The 17,738-nt window shown below is 31.3% G+C and overlaps 2 protein-coding genes across 2 annotated transcripts in view; both read left to right on the top strand.

The window, feature by feature from the left end:
* Window positions 1-6,321: 6,321 nt before the first annotated feature.
* On the top strand, window positions 6,322-10,420 carry HELRODRAFT_161953 (hypothetical protein; the record flags this gene model as incomplete). Its single annotated transcript, XM_009021823.1, has 8 exons — window positions 6,322-6,370; window positions 7,373-7,582; window positions 7,710-8,033; window positions 8,269-8,457; window positions 8,876-8,948; window positions 9,282-9,325; window positions 9,483-9,623; window positions 10,347-10,420. The coding sequence occupies 8 exons, from the start codon at window positions 6,322-6,324 to the stop codon at window positions 10,418-10,420; spliced, it is 1,104 nt and encodes a 367-aa protein (XP_009020071.1).
* A 1,761-nt stretch (window positions 10,421-12,181) lies between these two features.
* HELRODRAFT_188797 (hypothetical protein) overlaps window positions 12,182-17,738 on the top strand; it is a gene marked incomplete at both ends in the record, with an annotated part of 6,135 nt that continues 578 nt past the window's right edge. The window contains 8 exons of the mRNA XM_009021822.1: window positions 12,182-12,248; window positions 13,164-13,406; window positions 13,887-14,096; window positions 14,224-14,547; window positions 14,827-15,108; window positions 15,212-15,280; window positions 16,858-16,974; window positions 17,642-17,671. Of these exons, the coding sequence (XP_009020070.1) occupies window positions 12,182-12,248; window positions 13,164-13,406; window positions 13,887-14,096; window positions 14,224-14,547; window positions 14,827-15,108; window positions 15,212-15,280; window positions 16,858-16,974; window positions 17,642-17,671 (1,342 nt within the window). The remainder of the gene's footprint in view (window positions 12,249-13,163; window positions 13,407-13,886; window positions 14,097-14,223; window positions 14,548-14,826; window positions 15,109-15,211; window positions 15,281-16,857; window positions 16,975-17,641; window positions 17,672-17,738) is intronic.

Raw genomic sequence — 17,738 nt, 5'->3', positions numbered from 1 at the left:
AAGTCAGAAAATGTCCGTTTTTCGTATAATTTTTATCTGCTTCTCACCACTGCCAGGTGAGGTACCACACAAATTAATAAGTTGCAATCATAATAAATCTAAATAAAATTCAATATTTATATATACTATTTGTTATTAAATGAATTTTTACAGTAATTTAGATGGCGAAGATCATATGCAAATTTAAAGGACACTGCCACTAAATGATGACTAGACTAGACACTAGACTAAGCACAAAAATAAACCATTGAAAATTTATAAAATATTAAACTGTTAACTAAAAAAACCATAATTATCAATATTATCAATGAGTCATCATTGAAAACAATTTTCATTTAAAAGTGGTATTTAATTAATTTTAATAAATTTAATTAATTCCAAATGATATTGACAAATCAACCATTATTTTTTTTAATAACTTTTCTTGCCCTTAACAACTTTTATTTCTGAAGCATGTCTGGCAGAGGTTTCACCTGATGTGTTGTTTACAACCAGTGGTGCATGGGTCAATTGGTCTCGGGAAGGTTGTGCAAGTGATGCTTGGATGCCAACAGAAGGTCAGGGTTCAAAATTTAAACAGAATTTTACTGCAGTTAAAGAAGCAGCTGGAACATTTACGTGCATCACAGACAATAACATAGTGAAACTTCTCATTGTTAAAGGTAATTGTTTTATATAGATTTATGAAAGATAAGAACTGTTAGATATTTTAGTTTTTTCTAACTAGATGCAGTGTAATATATATGTCTGCTGTCAGTAATTTGCTAACTAAACGATTTTTTCTTGAAGACAAAGATTTGGAGATGGTCATAACTCCAGAGACTTTAATGGATGGGCAGAACATGACAATCGACATTTCTGGCAGCTATTACATGGGCGGTTTACAAGCCTCTCTAAACACAATTACGATATTCAATGGAAAGGATCCGATTGGTTCCTTCAAAGCTGATTTCAATAGTGGTTCAAAATTAACGTCATTTTATATTAGTACAACTCTTCCAGCTGATTACAAAGCTACAAACAACTTCAAGTACATGTGGTCTTTTAAGAAAAATTCAGATCTAGCGTTATATGAAGCAAGATTCAATTACACCAAACCAGTTAAAGTTTACAGTGAGTGGATTATTTTTTTTAATAATTTATATCAAAATGAAGATGAACATGTATGTCCGTAAAATTGTTGCAAAGTTGTACAAACAATAAAGAGAGAGAGGGAGAGAGAGAAAGAAAGAGAATAAAATAATTTGATGCTTGCTTTGGTTCATAATTAAATTTACCTGCTTTGATTATGGGCAAACTTGTTGTTTGCTTTTGAAAAAGATATTCTTACAGTAAGTAGAGCAAGGCTTGTTTGGAAGTTGAATATTTTTTAATGAAAAAACCCTCCAGAGCCTGTTACAGATGTTAAATTCAACAGCACTCATACATGCGTCGATCGTTCGATCACTTGCAACGGGGTTGGAGTGCCACCGCCAACATATAGCATCTCATGCATTCCACAAGATGATGATGGAAGTAGTAGCAGCAGCAACAGTCCTGTCACATCAGAAACTAATGTTTTGACCTTAACCAAGAGTGGTATGTATAATTGCACATGCACTGCTTCTAATGTCATCACCTCTGGAACATATAGAGCTGCAAATAGTAGTTCGGTCATCGTTTATAGTAATTGTGAGTTTCATGTTATTACTTAAGTAAAATTTATTTATTCATATTAATAATAAGAATAATTGCAATACTTATGAAAAAAAAATTCTGATGCGTTTTTTATATTTTTAGTAACACAATTCCTCAACTTTGTTTTTCTTTACTAAAGATAATCTTTATTTAGTTAGAGTTAACGAATGGATGAATAAATGAATGAATGAAAGGATGTAGGGATGAATAAAAGGATGAATGAATGATTGAAACATAGGATGAATTGAGTATTCTAGATTACCGCCGTACTGACTTTTGAACTTCAACTCAGCAACTTCTTTCTTACATTTGTGACTGCGACTATAATAGCAACGATAATAATACATATACTACTAATACTAAAACCACTGATAACTAGATATAATAATAATAATAATAATAAAATTATGCTTAGCTAACTTCACAATCATAAATGACATCAGGCATTTTTATTTAACAGGCGACCAGATCCCAAAACCCGATGGTCAGCTTACAATAATTATAATTGTTATTATTCGTACTATAATTCTTTTTGGTAATTACTATCAATCAGATATTTTTATTTAAGCTGGGAAAGGTCAGTTTTTTATAATTATAATTATTATAATATAATTATTATTATCCATTAAATGCTTATTTGTTGTGATTCATATTCTAGAACATCTTAGCACAGAGGGTTTGTTTCATCTAATTACTATTACTTAAGTGAGGTTCACGTATTTATATTATATTGATAACAGGAATAATTGCAAGAATTAACACTAAAACTAATTATACTTAAATATAATTATAATAACAATTATAAAATTATGCGTAGCCAATTTGACAATCATAAATAACATTAGGCATTTTTATTTAATAGGCACTGAAACCACTGTATTTGAAGAAGGTCAGTTTACAGTGAAAATAATAGCTATTATTTTTATTATAACTACATCCTACCTCGGGGAACCGGGTCTCTGGACGCAAAACGAAGATTGATTTTTATTATAACTATTTTTATCCATAATATACATATGAATGAATCAATTGATTGAGCATTCTAGATTACCACCGTGCTGACTTCAACTCAACTTATTTCTTCCATTTGTGACGACTACTATGATAGCAGTGATAATAATACATATGCTATTGGTACTAAGAGTAAGGCGTTTTTATTTAATAGACTACAATGAGACCACTAAACCTAAAGGTCAGTTTACAATAATTATTATAATAATTATTATTTATAATCAAATTATAATTATTATTATTCATGATATACATATTTTGGTAATTAATATCATTCCAGAAAAACCTCCTGCAAATGGTTTGTTACATTTTACTACTATTACTATGGTGTATGGTTTATTTTATATAATAATATATTACAAATAATGGGAATAATAATAATAATTATAATTACGATTATTAACATCATTCCAGAGAAACCTCATGCAAATGGTTTGTTACAGTTTATTTGTTACTATTACTATGCGTTCTGTTCGCAGACGACACCAACCTTCTTTTTACTTCCAACAACCAAATTTCTTGGAATCACCATCACAGAAAATCTTTCATGGAATTATCACCTACAAACTACCTCAAACAAAATCAACAAACTCACAGGCATCTTCTATAAAATCAAATATAAACTCTCTCTTTCTGCTCTTCGCACGCTTTATTACACATTCATCTACCCTTATCTAACCTACTGCATCACAATATGGGGAAATAGTCCAAAAAGCCACCTGAATAATCTAATACTTTCCCAAAAAAGATCAATACGTTTAATTTTTAACCTCAAACCCGATTCTCATACTAAACCCTTCTTCCTAGCAAAAAAAATTTTACCAGTTAACTTCATCTGTCTTTACTACTCCGCTTTATTCGTTTTTAAATTTATCAACAATCTTCTCCCACCTCACTTTATCAACTTCTACACATTAAGTAACTCCGTTCAATCTACAACCACTAGACACACCCCTCTCTTCTATATCTACAAAACTCGCCTCAAATTAATCCAGACAAGCATAAAAATAACAGGTCCTAAAATTTGGACAGAACTTGTACCTCCCCATCTAAGAGCCATCATAAACCTAATACATTTCAAGTCAAAATTCCGTGCTTTTTTATTGACACTGGATCTCGACTCCACCACCTAATATTATATTAAGAATAAGCTAGAACAAATGATGCGGATGAATGGTCTTTATGAATGGTTAAACATTTATGTGTTTATATATGTACTGAGCGAACATTTACATAGTTATATGTCTATATATGTATGACACGAACATTTACTTATTTATCTTCAATTATCTTTCTGCTTCAGTTATTTTCCTTATTTTATTTCATTAACTATTCATGTATCTACCTGCGGTGGCCACCACAAGACAAACAGTCTTATTCGGTCTCCGCATATTCAACTTCATAACTTTTATTCACTTATTTGATATGTTGTTGATTATGAATAAAACTTTGAAATGAAATGAAAAAAATGAAATGAAATGAACTATGGCGTATGGTTTTTTATATAATTATATTTATATTATAAATAATAGAAATAATAACAATAATTATAATTACAATTATTGTTATTATTCTTATTTGTAATATAAATATAATTATATAAACCATACGCAAGTCATAATAATAAAATTTTTCAAAATGCTGTTTTATCAATACAATGCAAAAGTTACCCCGGAGCTAGCTTATTGTGGCTCTGATCATAACCCAGTTGTTTGTAAAATCAGGACAAAGTTGAAGAAAATCAAAAGTGAATTCAATCTAAATATAAAATATTTAGAGATGAGAAAAAAATTTAAAATTTTTAAGAAATTTATTTCAACTTCTTTGTAAACTGCTTAACCTAATTTTCATAAAAATGAGTAATTCATTCATTCGCTATACTTTTTTTTATTCATTCACTCACCCATCCATTCACTCATCCCATGAAGATGCAGAGAGATCTGTAAAGATTGGCATTGGAGTTGGCGCCAGCCTCGTCCCGTTGTTGCTCACCATTACTTAAAGAGAAAGAAAAGGATAATAATTAATGATTTGAGTATTTGTACGAAGCATTATGAATGCATAGCATTCATAATAATAACATCAGTACAAATTTACTTTATTTATCTTAAACTGTAATTTATAATATTGGATTTTTGTTAACCGCCTTTTCGTTTTCTTATTTGAACTTTGTTATTTATTGAAATTATTGTTTTTGTTTCAAAAATGTGTTTATTGAATTACAAATTTTTATTATTATTGTGGCACAAAAAAAACCCTATCTTTATGCTACGAATGATCAGTGGACGAGCGATTGAAATGAGGAAAGACTTGTTTATATGTTTTGTCAATTACTCTAAAGCTGTTGATGGCGTGAAACACGTGGAGCTCATGGAAGGATTTGAAAATTTGGACATTGATGGAAAATACACGAGAGTTATCAAAAACCTCTATTGGCAGGGCCGGATTAACATATTCAGGGGCCATAAGCACTTTACAATTATGGTGCCCGAACAACCAACCAAATCCAAGTATTTACAATTTTATATACACATACATCATGTAATTATTAGAAGATGGAAGGTAGCGGCTAGAGCTTTAATCTTTAATCATAAGTTAAATTAAATAAGTAACTCTATGTCCACACAACATAGACCGTGGTCCGTTGACATTGTTAGTTAATTAATATGACTAATTCATCTCAAATGAACATCACGCTAGTTTATGCAACAATTTAGTAATTGCAAAAAATTGTGGTGGCTCGTTGCGGTGCCCCTTTTCATGCGGTGCCCTAAGCACGTGCTTAAGGTGCTTATTGCTTAATCCCGTACTGTCTATTGGGAACAAAGAGCAGCGATGAAAGTTGGTGACAAGAAGACTAGTTTTGTCGAAATGAAGAAAGATGTTAGGCAAGGCTGTATATTCTCTCCAGACCTGTACAATCTCTATAGTAAGATCATCATAAGTAAGATAGAAGATCTACATGGAATATTCATTGGAGGCGTGAATATTATCAATGTAAGATATGCCGATGATAATGGAAAAATTGCAAGCAATTGTTTCCAAACTGGGTTTTGAAAGTGAAAAGAAAGGCTAGCAAATTAACATCAACAAAACAGAGTGTATGGTTATTAGTAAAAGCAAAACCGCCCCGATCTGCTCTATAATCATTAATGATAAACAGGCGAAACAAGTTAGCAGCTTAAGTATCTCGGAAGTCTGATTACCTCAGGTTCTAAATGTGATGTAGATATCAAAGGGAAAGCTATGGCAAATGATGCATATTCTAAAATAAAAAACATCCTCACCAACAGTAAAATCAAAAAAGGAAAGCTATAGCAAATGATACATATTCTAAAATAAAAAACATCCTCACCAACAATAAAATCACAATATCAGCAAAATTAAAACCGTTAGAGTGTTACATTTTCCCTGTGCTAGCTTACGGCTCAGAGTCCTGGACAATTTTTAAAGAAATGGGAAAAAAGATTGATGGTGCTGAGATGTGGTTTTGGAGAAGAATTATATAAAATTTAGTTGGACCTCTCATACTTTAAATGAGGATGTATTAAAACAGTCCGGTAATGAAAAGAAAAAATTACTACAGATAATCCGACGGGGCAGTTTTTCGGTCAAATCATGCGAAAGGAAAAAATGGAAAATCTAACAACTCCTGGAAAGATTGCAAGAAAAAGAGATCGCGGTCAACAATGAATAACATTTGTAAAGTCCTCGTTGAATATCACCACATTTCAACTACTACAAAGTGTTAAAGATCGGGTTTTGTGGAGGTCGATGATCGCCAATGGCCTGAAAGGGTAAGACACGAGAAAGAAGAAGAAGAAAGATAGAAATGTCTCTTCACAAAATGTCAAATTTAATGACTAAAATTTATTTAAAGATAAAATTATCTTCCATTTATCTACATGTTACGTACATATATGTGTGTATTTAATGTAAATGTATGACGGTATACATTGTATATACTGTGCAAATACCCGCAGTACATGTATATAGATATATATGAATAAATATACACAATTATAGATATTGTATAGCGCTAGTTAATTTATTCATATTTGTTTCGTAAGTTAGTTACTGTTAATTTTTTTGAATAATAACTTTTTATTTCGCGAACGGTGGGGAAGAAGTTTATATATAATTTGGCGATCAAACCGGATTTTTTTTAATATGAAATTAATAATAATTTGCTTTTGTTAAACTTTTTTGTCAAAAATTTGAGTTGAAGTCAGAAAATGTCCGTTTTTTGTATGATTTTTATTTGCTTCTCACCACTGCCAGGTGAGGTACCACACAAATTAATAAGTTGCAATCATAATAAATCTAAAATAAAATTCAAGATTTATATATACTATTTTGTTATTAAATGAATTTTTACAATAATTTAGATGGCGGAGATCATATGCAAATCACAAAAATATTTTTTTTAAATTTGAAGGACACTGCCACTAAGTGATGACATTAGACTAGACTAAGCACAAAAATAAACCATTGAAAATTTATAAAATATTAAACTGTTAACTAAAAAAACCACAATTATCAATATTGTCAATCAATGAGTCATCATTGAAAACAATTTTTGTTTAAAAGTGGTATTTAATTATTAATTCCAAATGATATTGACAAATCAACCATTATTTTTTTTATTAACTTTTCTTGCCTTAAACAACTTTTATTTCTGCAGCATGTCTGGCAGAGGTTTCACCTGATGTGTTGTTTACAACCAGCGGTGCATGGGTCAGTTGGTCCAGGGAAGGTTGTGCAAGTGATGCTTGGATGGCAACAGACGGTCAGAGTTTAAAATTTAAACAGAATTTTACTGCAGTTAAAGAAGCAGCTGGGATCTTTGTGTGCGTCACAGACAATAACATAGTGAAACTTCTCATTGTTAAAGGTAATTGTTTTATATAGATTTATGAAAGATAAGAACTGTTAGATATTTTAGTTTTTTCTAACTAGGTGTAGTGTAATATATATGTCTGCTGTCAATAATTTGCTAACTAAACAATTTTTTTTTGGAGACAAAGATTTGGAGATGGTCATAACTCCAGAGACTTTAATGGATGGGCAGAACATGACAATCGACATTTCTGGCAGCTATTACATGGGCAGTTCACAAGCCTCTCCAAACACAATTACGATATTCAATGGAGAGGATCCAATTGGTTCCTTCAAAGCTGATTTCAAGAGTGATTCAAAATTAACTTCATTTTATATTAGTACAACTCTTCAAGCTGATTACAGAGCTACAAACAACTTCAAGTACGTGTGGTCTTTTAAGAAAAATTCAGATCTAGCATTATATGAAGCAAGTTTCAATTACACCAAACCAGTTAAAGTTTACAGTGAGTGGATTATTTTTTTTTAATAATTTATATCAAAATGAAGACGAACAATGATATGTCCCGTAAAATTTTTGCAAAAATTTTACGGGACATTTTGTTTGCTTTGGTTCATAATTAAATTTGCTTGCTTTGATTATGGGCAAACTTGTTGTTTGCTTTTGAAAAAGATATTCTTACAGTAAGTAGAGCTAGGCTTGTTTGGAATTTGAATGTTTTTTAATGAAAAACCCTCCAGAGCCTGTTTCAGATGTTAAATTCAACAGCACTCATACATGCGTCGATCGTTCGATAACTTGCAACGGGGTTGGAGTGCCACCGCCAACATATAGCATCTCATGCATTCCACAAGATGATGATGGAAGTAGTAGCAGCAGCAACAGTCCTGTCACATCAGATACTAATGTTTTGACTTTAACCGTGAGTGGTATGTATAATTGCACATGCACTGCTTCCAACGTCATCATCTCTGAATCATATAGAGCTGCAAATAGTAGTTCGGTCATCGTTTATAGTAATTGTGAGTTTCATGTTATTACTTAAGTTAAATTTATTTATTTTAATTAATAATAGGAATAATTGCAATACTTATGAATAAAAAAAAATTATGATGCGTAGGATGTAGGGATGAATAAAAGGATGAATGAATGATTGAAACATAGGATGAATTGATTGAGTGTTCTAGATTACCGCCTTACTGACTTTTGAACTCAACTCAGCAACTTCTTTCTTACATTTGTGACTGCGACTATAATAGCAACGATAATAATACATATAATACTAGTACTAAAACCACTGATAACTAGATATAATAATAATAATAATAATAATAAAATTATGCGTAGCTAACTTCACAATCATAAATGACATCAATCAGGCATTTTTATTTAACAGGCGACCAGATCCCAAAACCCTATGGTCAGCTTACAATAATTATAATAGTTATTATTCGTACTATAATTCTTTTTGGTAATTACTATCAATCAGTTTTTTATAATTATATTTATTATAATATAATTATTATTATCCATTATATGCTTATTTGTTGTAATTCATATTCTAGAACATCTTAGCACAGAGGGTTTGTTTCATCTAATTACTATTATTTAAGTGAGGTTCACGAATTTATATTTATATTAATAACAGGAATAATTGCAAGAATTAACACTAAAACCTATTATACTTAAATATAATTATAATAATAATTATAAAATTATGCGTAGCCAATTTGACAATCATAAATAACATTAGGCATTTTTATTTAATAGGCACTGAGACCACTGTATTTGAAGAAGGTCAGTTTACAGTGAAAATAATAGCTATTATTTTTATTATAACTACATCCTACCTCGGGGAACCGGGTCTCTGGACGCAAAACGAAGATTGATTTTTATTATAACTATTTTTATCCATAATATACATATGAATGAATCAATTGATTGAGAATTCTAGATTACCACCGTGCTGACTTCAACTCAACTTATTCCATTTGTGACGACTACTATGATAGCAGTGATAATAATACATATGCTACTGGTACTAAGAGTAAGGCTTTTTATTTAATAGACTACAGTGAGACCACTAAACCTAAAGGTCAGTTTACAATAATTATTATAATAATTATTATTTATAATCAAATTATAATTATTATTATTCATGATATACATATTTTGGTAATTAATATCATTCCAGAGAAACCTCCTGCAAATGGTTTGTTACATTTTACTACTATTACTATGGTGTATGGTTTATTTTATATAATTATATTTATATTATAAATAATGGGAATAATAATTATAATTACGATTATTAACATCATTCCAGAGAAACCTCATGCAAATGGTTTGTTACAGTTTATTTGTTACTATTACTATGGCGTATGGTTTTTTATATAATTATATTTATATTATAAATAATAGAAATAATAACAATAATTATAATTACGATTATTGTTATTATTCTTATTTGTAATATAAATATAATTATATAAACCATACGCAAGTCATAATAATAAAAATTTTCAAAATGCTGTTTTATCAATACAATGCAAAAGTTACCCCAGAGTTAGCTTATTGTGGCTTATTATCATAACCCAGTTGTTTGTAAAATCAGGACAAAGTTGAAGAAAATCAAAAGTGAATTCAATCTAAATATAAAATATTTAGAGATGAGAAAAAAATTTAAAATTTTTAAGAAATTTATTTCAACTTTTTTGTAAACTGCTTAACCTAATTTTCATAAAAATGAGTAATTCATTCATTCGCTATACTTTTTTTTATTCATTCACTCACCCATCCATTCACTCATCCCATGAAGATGCAGAGAGATCTGTAAAGATTGGCATTGGAGTTTGCGCCAGCCTCGTCCCGTTGTTGCTCACCATTACTTAAAGAGAAAGAAAAGGATAATAATTAATGATTTAAATATTTGTACGAAGCATTATGAATGCATAGCATTCATAATAATAACATCAGTACAAATTTACTTTATTTATCTTAAACTGTAATTTATAATGCTGGATTTTTGTTAACCGCCTTTTCGTTTTCTTATTTGAACTTTGTTATTTATTGAAATTATTGTTTTTGTTTCAAAAATGTGTTTATTGAATTACAAATTTTTATTATTATTGTGGCACAAAAAAAACCCTATCTTTATGCTACGAATGATCAGTGGACGAGCGATTGAAATGAGGAAAGACTTGTTTATATGTTTTGTCAATTACTCCAAAGCTGTTGATGGCGTGAAACACGTGGAGCTTATGGAAGGATTTGGACATTGATGGAAAACACACGAGAGTTATCAAGAACCTCTATTGGCAGGGCCGGATTAATATATTCAGGGGCCCTAAGCACTTTACAATTATGGTGCCCGAACAACCAACCAAATCCAAGTATTTACAATATTATATACACATAACACATACATCATGTAATTATTAGAAGATGGAAGGTAGCGGCTAGAGCTTTAACCTTTAATCATAAGTTAAATTAAATAAGTAACTCTATGTCCACACAACATAGACCGTGGTCCGTGGACAGGACATTGTTAGTTAATTAATATGACTCATTCATCTCAAATGAACATCACGCTAGTTTATGCAACAATTTAGTAATTGCAAAAAATTGTGGTGGCTCGTCGCGGTGCCCCTTTTCATGCGGTGCCCTAAGCACGTGCTTAGGGTGCTTATTGATTAATCCGGTACTGTCTATTAGGAACAAAGAGCAGCGATGAAAGTTGGCGACAAGAAGACTAGTTTTGTCGAAATGAAAAAAGATGTTAGGCTAGGCCCTATATTCTCTCCAGACCTGTACAATCTCTATAATGAGATCATCATGAGTAAGATAAAAGATCTACCTGGAATATTTATTGGAGGCGTGAATATTATCAATGTAAGATATGCCGATGATAATGGAAAAATTGCAAGCAATTGTTTCCAAACTGGTTTTTGAAAGTGAAAAGAAAGGCTTGCAAATTAGCATCAACAAAACAGAGTGCATGGTTATTAATAAAAGCAAAACCGTTCCGATCTGCTCTATAATCATTAATGATAAATAGGCGAAACAAGTCAACAGCTTTAATTATCTCGGAAGTCTTATTACCCCAGGTTGTAAATGTGATGTAGATATCAAAAGAAGGAAAGCTATGGCTTATGATGCATATTCTAAAATAAAAAACATCCTCACCAACAGTAAAATCACAATATCAGCAAAATTAAAACCGTTTGAGTTAAAGGTCTCTCTCTCTCTTTAGCGTTTGCTTCAGAGGTTTCGACGACAAACACACACATCGTACATGAATACGCGTGCAAACCACGCATCATACACATTGCATATGATAGGTGGGGATCTTTTTGTATTCGAACCCAGTCATTACAATATCAAGACCAGGCGCCTTTAACCATTGAGCCATCACGCCGCCCATTTACCCCATTTACCATTTACATTTTCCCTGTGCTAATTTACGGTTCTTAGTCTTGGACAATTTCTAAAGAAATGGAAAAAGATTGATGCTTCTGAGATGTAGTTTTTGAGAAGAATTATGAAAACTAGTTGGACTTCTCATACTTTGAATGAGGATGCGTTAAAACAGTCTGGTTATGAAAAGAGGAAATTAAGATAATCCGACGGGGTCAGTTAAAGTTTTTTAGTCACATGGTGCGGAATGAAAGTATGGAAAATTTAACAACTCCTGGAAAGATTGCAGAGAGAAGAGATCGCGGTCAGCAACGAATAACATTAGTTATATAACATAAGTCTTTGTATTACTTGTTGAATATCACCACATTTCAACTACTACAGTGTTAAAGATCGGATTTTGTGGAGGTCGATGGTCGCCAAAGGCACGAGAAAAAAGAAGATTATTATTATTTAAGGAATCAGAGTCTGACAGACGCAAAAACTGTTACAACAAGGCAATAGTATAAAATGGCAACGAAAAAGAAATAACGTTGTATGAACGTCCAAGCGTGAAACGTATAGAAAATGATATAATGATATGGTGTACTGCGAGTATAGATGTATGTGGATGATTATACACATTGCATAGCGCTAGTTAATTTATTCTTAAATTTCCAAGTTACCTTTTTATAACTTCTTGTTTTCACAATCAAGGAAGAGAAAGATTTTATATCGAAATATGAATTTATTTGGCGTTTAAACCTGATTTTTTTTTTTCATTTTAATTTAGTAATAATTCAATTTTATTAAACCTTTTTTATCGAAAATTCGAATTGAAGTCAGAAGATGTCCATTTTTTGTTTAATTTTTATCTGCCTCTCTTCAATCTCAATGCCAGGTGAGGTACCACCCAAATTAAATTATAAAATATAAAATAAATATTATATTGTAATTAAATTAAATTGTTAAATCTAAAATGAAATAAAAGATGTTCTTCATATCTCACGCTACAAATTATTTATTTTATTGAATGTATTTTTAAAGTAATTGAGATTTAGATAGCAAATTTTTTTATGTAGTCAAATTGATAATGTTTTGTTTTTGATGATTGATAACTGATAGAATCGATCAAATAAAAATAAATACAAATCAAATACATATATATATATTTTTGAAAAGATGCTGAATTATTGAAAATTCATTAAATTTAAGTTTAAGATTAAAACTGTGTGTTAAGTTAACAAAAGACAAGACACCGGTCTCGTGGCCGAGTCCTTCAACTACTCCCACGATCCAGGTTCTAATCCTGCAGTTTCTACAGGTTCATCTGGTAGCCAACCCCCGGCCAGCCCAGCCGTCCTTCCTTTCGAGGTTGGTGATTTGGTAGACGACATAAGTTGTCGCATGTTGGCCGGCGAGATATTTCAGTGGTTCAAATGCTCGCTGAGTCAAACCTCTCAATGGCTATTTTTTACTCGATGTATATGATGCGGTGCTTGCGTGTGCACGTAAATACATGTGTACGTCGTGTGGAAAGGATGAAAACAGCTTTTGTGGTGAAGATGGCAGCTTCAAATCATTAGAGGAAGATGTGAAGATCATAATAAAAGATATGTAGATAGTACATCTGTATCATTGTAAGTGGTTCTGCATATGTCAGAGCTGCAATAATAAAGACAAAAAAAATTAGATTTTTCAATTATTTAATGTTATTGTCAATTAATGAGTCTAAATGCTGAATTATTGAAAATTCATAAAATTTAAGCTTACGATTAAACTGTGTGTTAAGTTAACAAAAGACACCACAATTAGATTATTCAATTATGTTATGTTATTGTCAATCAATGAGTCACCTTTGAAAACAATTTTTTTTTTTAAGTTTTATTTAATTTTTAATTTAAAATAGAATTGAAAATTTTTTATTAACTTTTCTTGCCCTAAACAACTTTTATTTCTGCAGCATGTCTGGCAGAGATTTCACCTGATGTGTTGTTTACAACCAGCGGTGCATGGGTCAGTTGGTCCAGGGAAGGTTGTGCAAGTGATGCTTGGATGGCAACAGAAGTTCAGAGTTTAAAATTTAAACAGAATTTTACTGCAGTTAAAGAAGCAGCTGGAACATTTACGTGCTACACAGACAATAACATAGTGAAACTTCTCATTGTTAAAGGTAATTGTTTTATATAGATTTATGAAAGATAAGAACTGTTAGATATTTTCGTTTTTTCTAACTAGATGCAGTGTAATATATATGTCTGCTGTCAATAATTTGCTAACTAAACAATTTTTTCTTGGAGACAAAGATTTGGAGATGGTCATAACTCCAGAGACTTTAATGGATGGGCAGAACATGACAATCGACATTTCTGGCAGCTATTACATGGGTGCTTCACAAGCCTCTCCAAACACAATTACGATATTCAATGGAGAGGATCCGATTGGTTCCTTCGAAGCTGATTTCAATGTTGTTTCAAAATTAACGTCATTTTATATTAGTACAACTCTTCCAGCTGATTACAGAGCCACAAACAACTTCAAGTACGTGTGGTCTTTTAAGAAAAATTCAGATCTAGCATTATATGAAGCAAGATTCAATTACACCAAACCAGTTAAAGTTTACAGTGAGTGGATTATTTTTTTTTAATAATTTATATCAAAATCAAGACGAACAATGATATGTCCCGTAAAATTTTTGCAAAGTTGTACAAACAATAAAGAGAGAGAGGGAGAGAGAGAAAGAAAAAGAATAAAATAATTTGATGCTTGCTTTGATTCATAATTAAATTTACCTGCTTTGATTATGGGCAAAGTTGTTGTTTGCTTTTGAAAAAGCTATTCTTACAGTAAGTAGAGCAAGGCTTGTTTGGAAGTTGAATATTTTTTAATGAAAAACCCTCCAGAGCCTGTTACAGATGTTAAATTCAACAGCACTCATACATGCGTCGATCGTTCAATCACTTGCTACGGGGTTGGAGTGCCACCGCCAACATATAGCATCTCATGCATTCCACAAGATGATGATGGAAGTAGTAGCAGCAGCAACAGTCCTGTCACATCAGATACTAATATTACAACCTTAACTAAGAATGGCACGTATAATTGCACATGCACTGCTTCTAATGTCATCACCTCTGTAACATATAGAGCTGCAAATAGTAGTTCGGTCATCGTTTATAACGATTGTGAGTTTCATTTCATCGTTATTGCTTAAGTAAGGTCTATATAAATTAAGAATGATTGCAATACTTATGATAATAATAATAATAATGGTAATAATATGCATAGCCAACTTCACGGTCTTAATTAATTTCAGTAATTTTTATTTAATAGGCAATCAGATCCCCAAACCTGAAGGTCAGTTTACAATAATAATAATAATAATTATTATTATTATTATTTTTATTATTGTAATTATAATTATTATTATTCATAATATACATATTTTTAACTGATATCATTCTAGAGAATCCTAATGCAAATGGTTTGTTTATAAACAAAAAGGATTATTATTATAAGTAGTAGTAGTAGTAATTATCATGTGCTTATTGTTACAGCTAACTAGTTGATTAATTGGTTGAAATAATTAGCCAATTAATCTGTAGCATATGCACTGCTTTCATTTAGTATACATTGAGTTTGTTGTTTGCAGCTTATTTGCACAAGGATCCCTGCCATTATTTTCAGGGTTTTAAGTAGGGCATCGAACCAAAACTGAACCGGAACTGAACCGTAACCGAAAACCGTTAAAAACCGAAATTTTGTTCGGAACAAAAGCCGTAATCAAAGCGAAATATTGTTTGCTAGTTTAACCGAAAACCATAACGAAATAAATAACGGTTCGATGCTAAAAATTTAAAAGGAAATATTTTTGTCAATCTCAGAAAAAAAAAATGTTCATATAATATATGTTATATATAATATAATATATAATATTACAAAATATTATATAACGTATGCTGGATTTTATGGCATATTGCAAAGGTTGGTGGATTTTTTTATGCGGAAGATCAATGAATGATTATTAGCTGCTGAGTGACCTGCCCTGTTCAATCTGTTTGTAGCATAAAACAGTTTTAAGCCTAAGATTTAGGAGGCCATTTTCGTCCTTCATTGTATCAGCCGTTGGCGAGGGCGAGGAGGCATGCCTAATTTTAGAATATTTGAGATTCCATTCCATCCATTTTGACATCTTTCTACAAAAAGTTAGTTCGTTGAAGCACTCAAATCGTCCAATACTAGCAGATGTTGCGGATTAGAAATCTCCCACTTATGTTACGTTTCACTCTTTAGTTGTTTATTCCTCATTTTCGGCTTTTTATATTTCTGCCTACTAACATTAACAACAATAACAACAACAACACCAATAATAATAATAATAATAATAGGTCCTCCATCTTCCATTTATAATACCATGAATCATGTGATTAATTATTCCTACTATAACTACTGCTATTGATAATATCTTCTTTTATTACTAAAACACATGGCACGGCTTAATTAGGATAAATATTTTATAGAAGGTTATATCTGTATGTTTATGCACACACACACAAATATATATATACACACACAAATATATACACACACGACACACATACGTTTATTAAGTATTTTTTAATTATTCATTCGTTCTTTAATAGTAGAAATTTTGTAAAAAAAATTATTTCACTTTCCTTGCAAACTGCTTAACCAGATTTTCATATAATTAGTGCTCCATTCGTCCACTCATTCATTCATTCATTCATTCATTCATTCATTCATTCATTCATTCATTCATTTATTCATTCATTCATTCATTCAATCGCTCACTCATTCATTCATTCAATCACTCATTCATTCATTCAATCACTCACTCATCTATTCATTCATTCGTTCATTCACTCACTCGTCTATTCATCTATTCATTCACTTACTCATTCACTCATTTAAAGACGATGCAGGGAGATCTGAAAAGATTGGCATAGGAGTTGGCGTGGGTGTTGGCCTGTTGGTTCTCGTCATCTGCATAGTGGCCGCTGTCCTTCTCGTGAAGAAGCACAAGAGTAAAAGTAATTGTACTTTTTGTAGTAGTTGTAATGCTAGCAACAATTGTCACAATGTCTAGATTGGCAGTAGTAGTAACTGTAAGAGCATCTTTTTTCAAACATTTTGGCTAGCAATAATTGAACTTTCGTCTGTGATACTCGCGCTTAACGCGTTAGTAACACAGCTGAAGAAGTTCAGTTGCCGGCTGTCACTTATTGTTGTCACTACTGCAATACTGCTACTGATAGTTATTTCGGTAGTAGTCGTTGAAGTAGTAGTAGTAGTAGTAGAAGTTGTAGTAGTAGTTTAGTAGTAGTAGTAGTAAAAGTCGTAGTAGTAGTAGTAGTAGTAGTAGTAGTAGTAGTAGTAGTGGGAGAAGTTGTAGTAAGTAGTAGTAGTAGTAGTAGTAGTAGTAGTAGTAATACTCTTGTAAGAGTAGTAGTACTATTAGTAATGAAGCATTAGCATTAGTAACAAGATTTATATATATTTTTTACTGGTGGGTGGCTGAAATGGGTGGCAGTATAATAGTGTGTGTACGTGTGTGTCTGTGTTTCTCTGTGTGTCTGTGTGTGTTTTTTCTCTCTCTCCTCTCTCTCTCCTCTCTCTTTCTTTCTCTCTCTCTCTCTGTGTGGTGTGTGTGTAAATGTAATAAAAATTGAAAAATGATTTTTATTTTCTCTCGTTCAGAGGTCACCTCTAAGCAGAAAGGGCCCCAAGGTCTGTTGGAAACGTTGTAAATTGGATGATAATAATAAATAAATAAATAATAATAATTATTGTTATT

Source organism: Helobdella robusta (genome assembly GCF_000326865.2).
Source record: "Helobdella robusta unplaced genomic scaffold HELROscaffold_3, whole genome shotgun sequence".
Taxonomy (NCBI): domain Eukaryota; kingdom Metazoa; phylum Annelida; class Clitellata; order Rhynchobdellida; family Glossiphoniidae; genus Helobdella; species Helobdella robusta.
The sequence above is the reverse complement of the archived record's forward strand: the minus strand, read 5'-3'. Positions and strand labels throughout refer to the sequence as shown.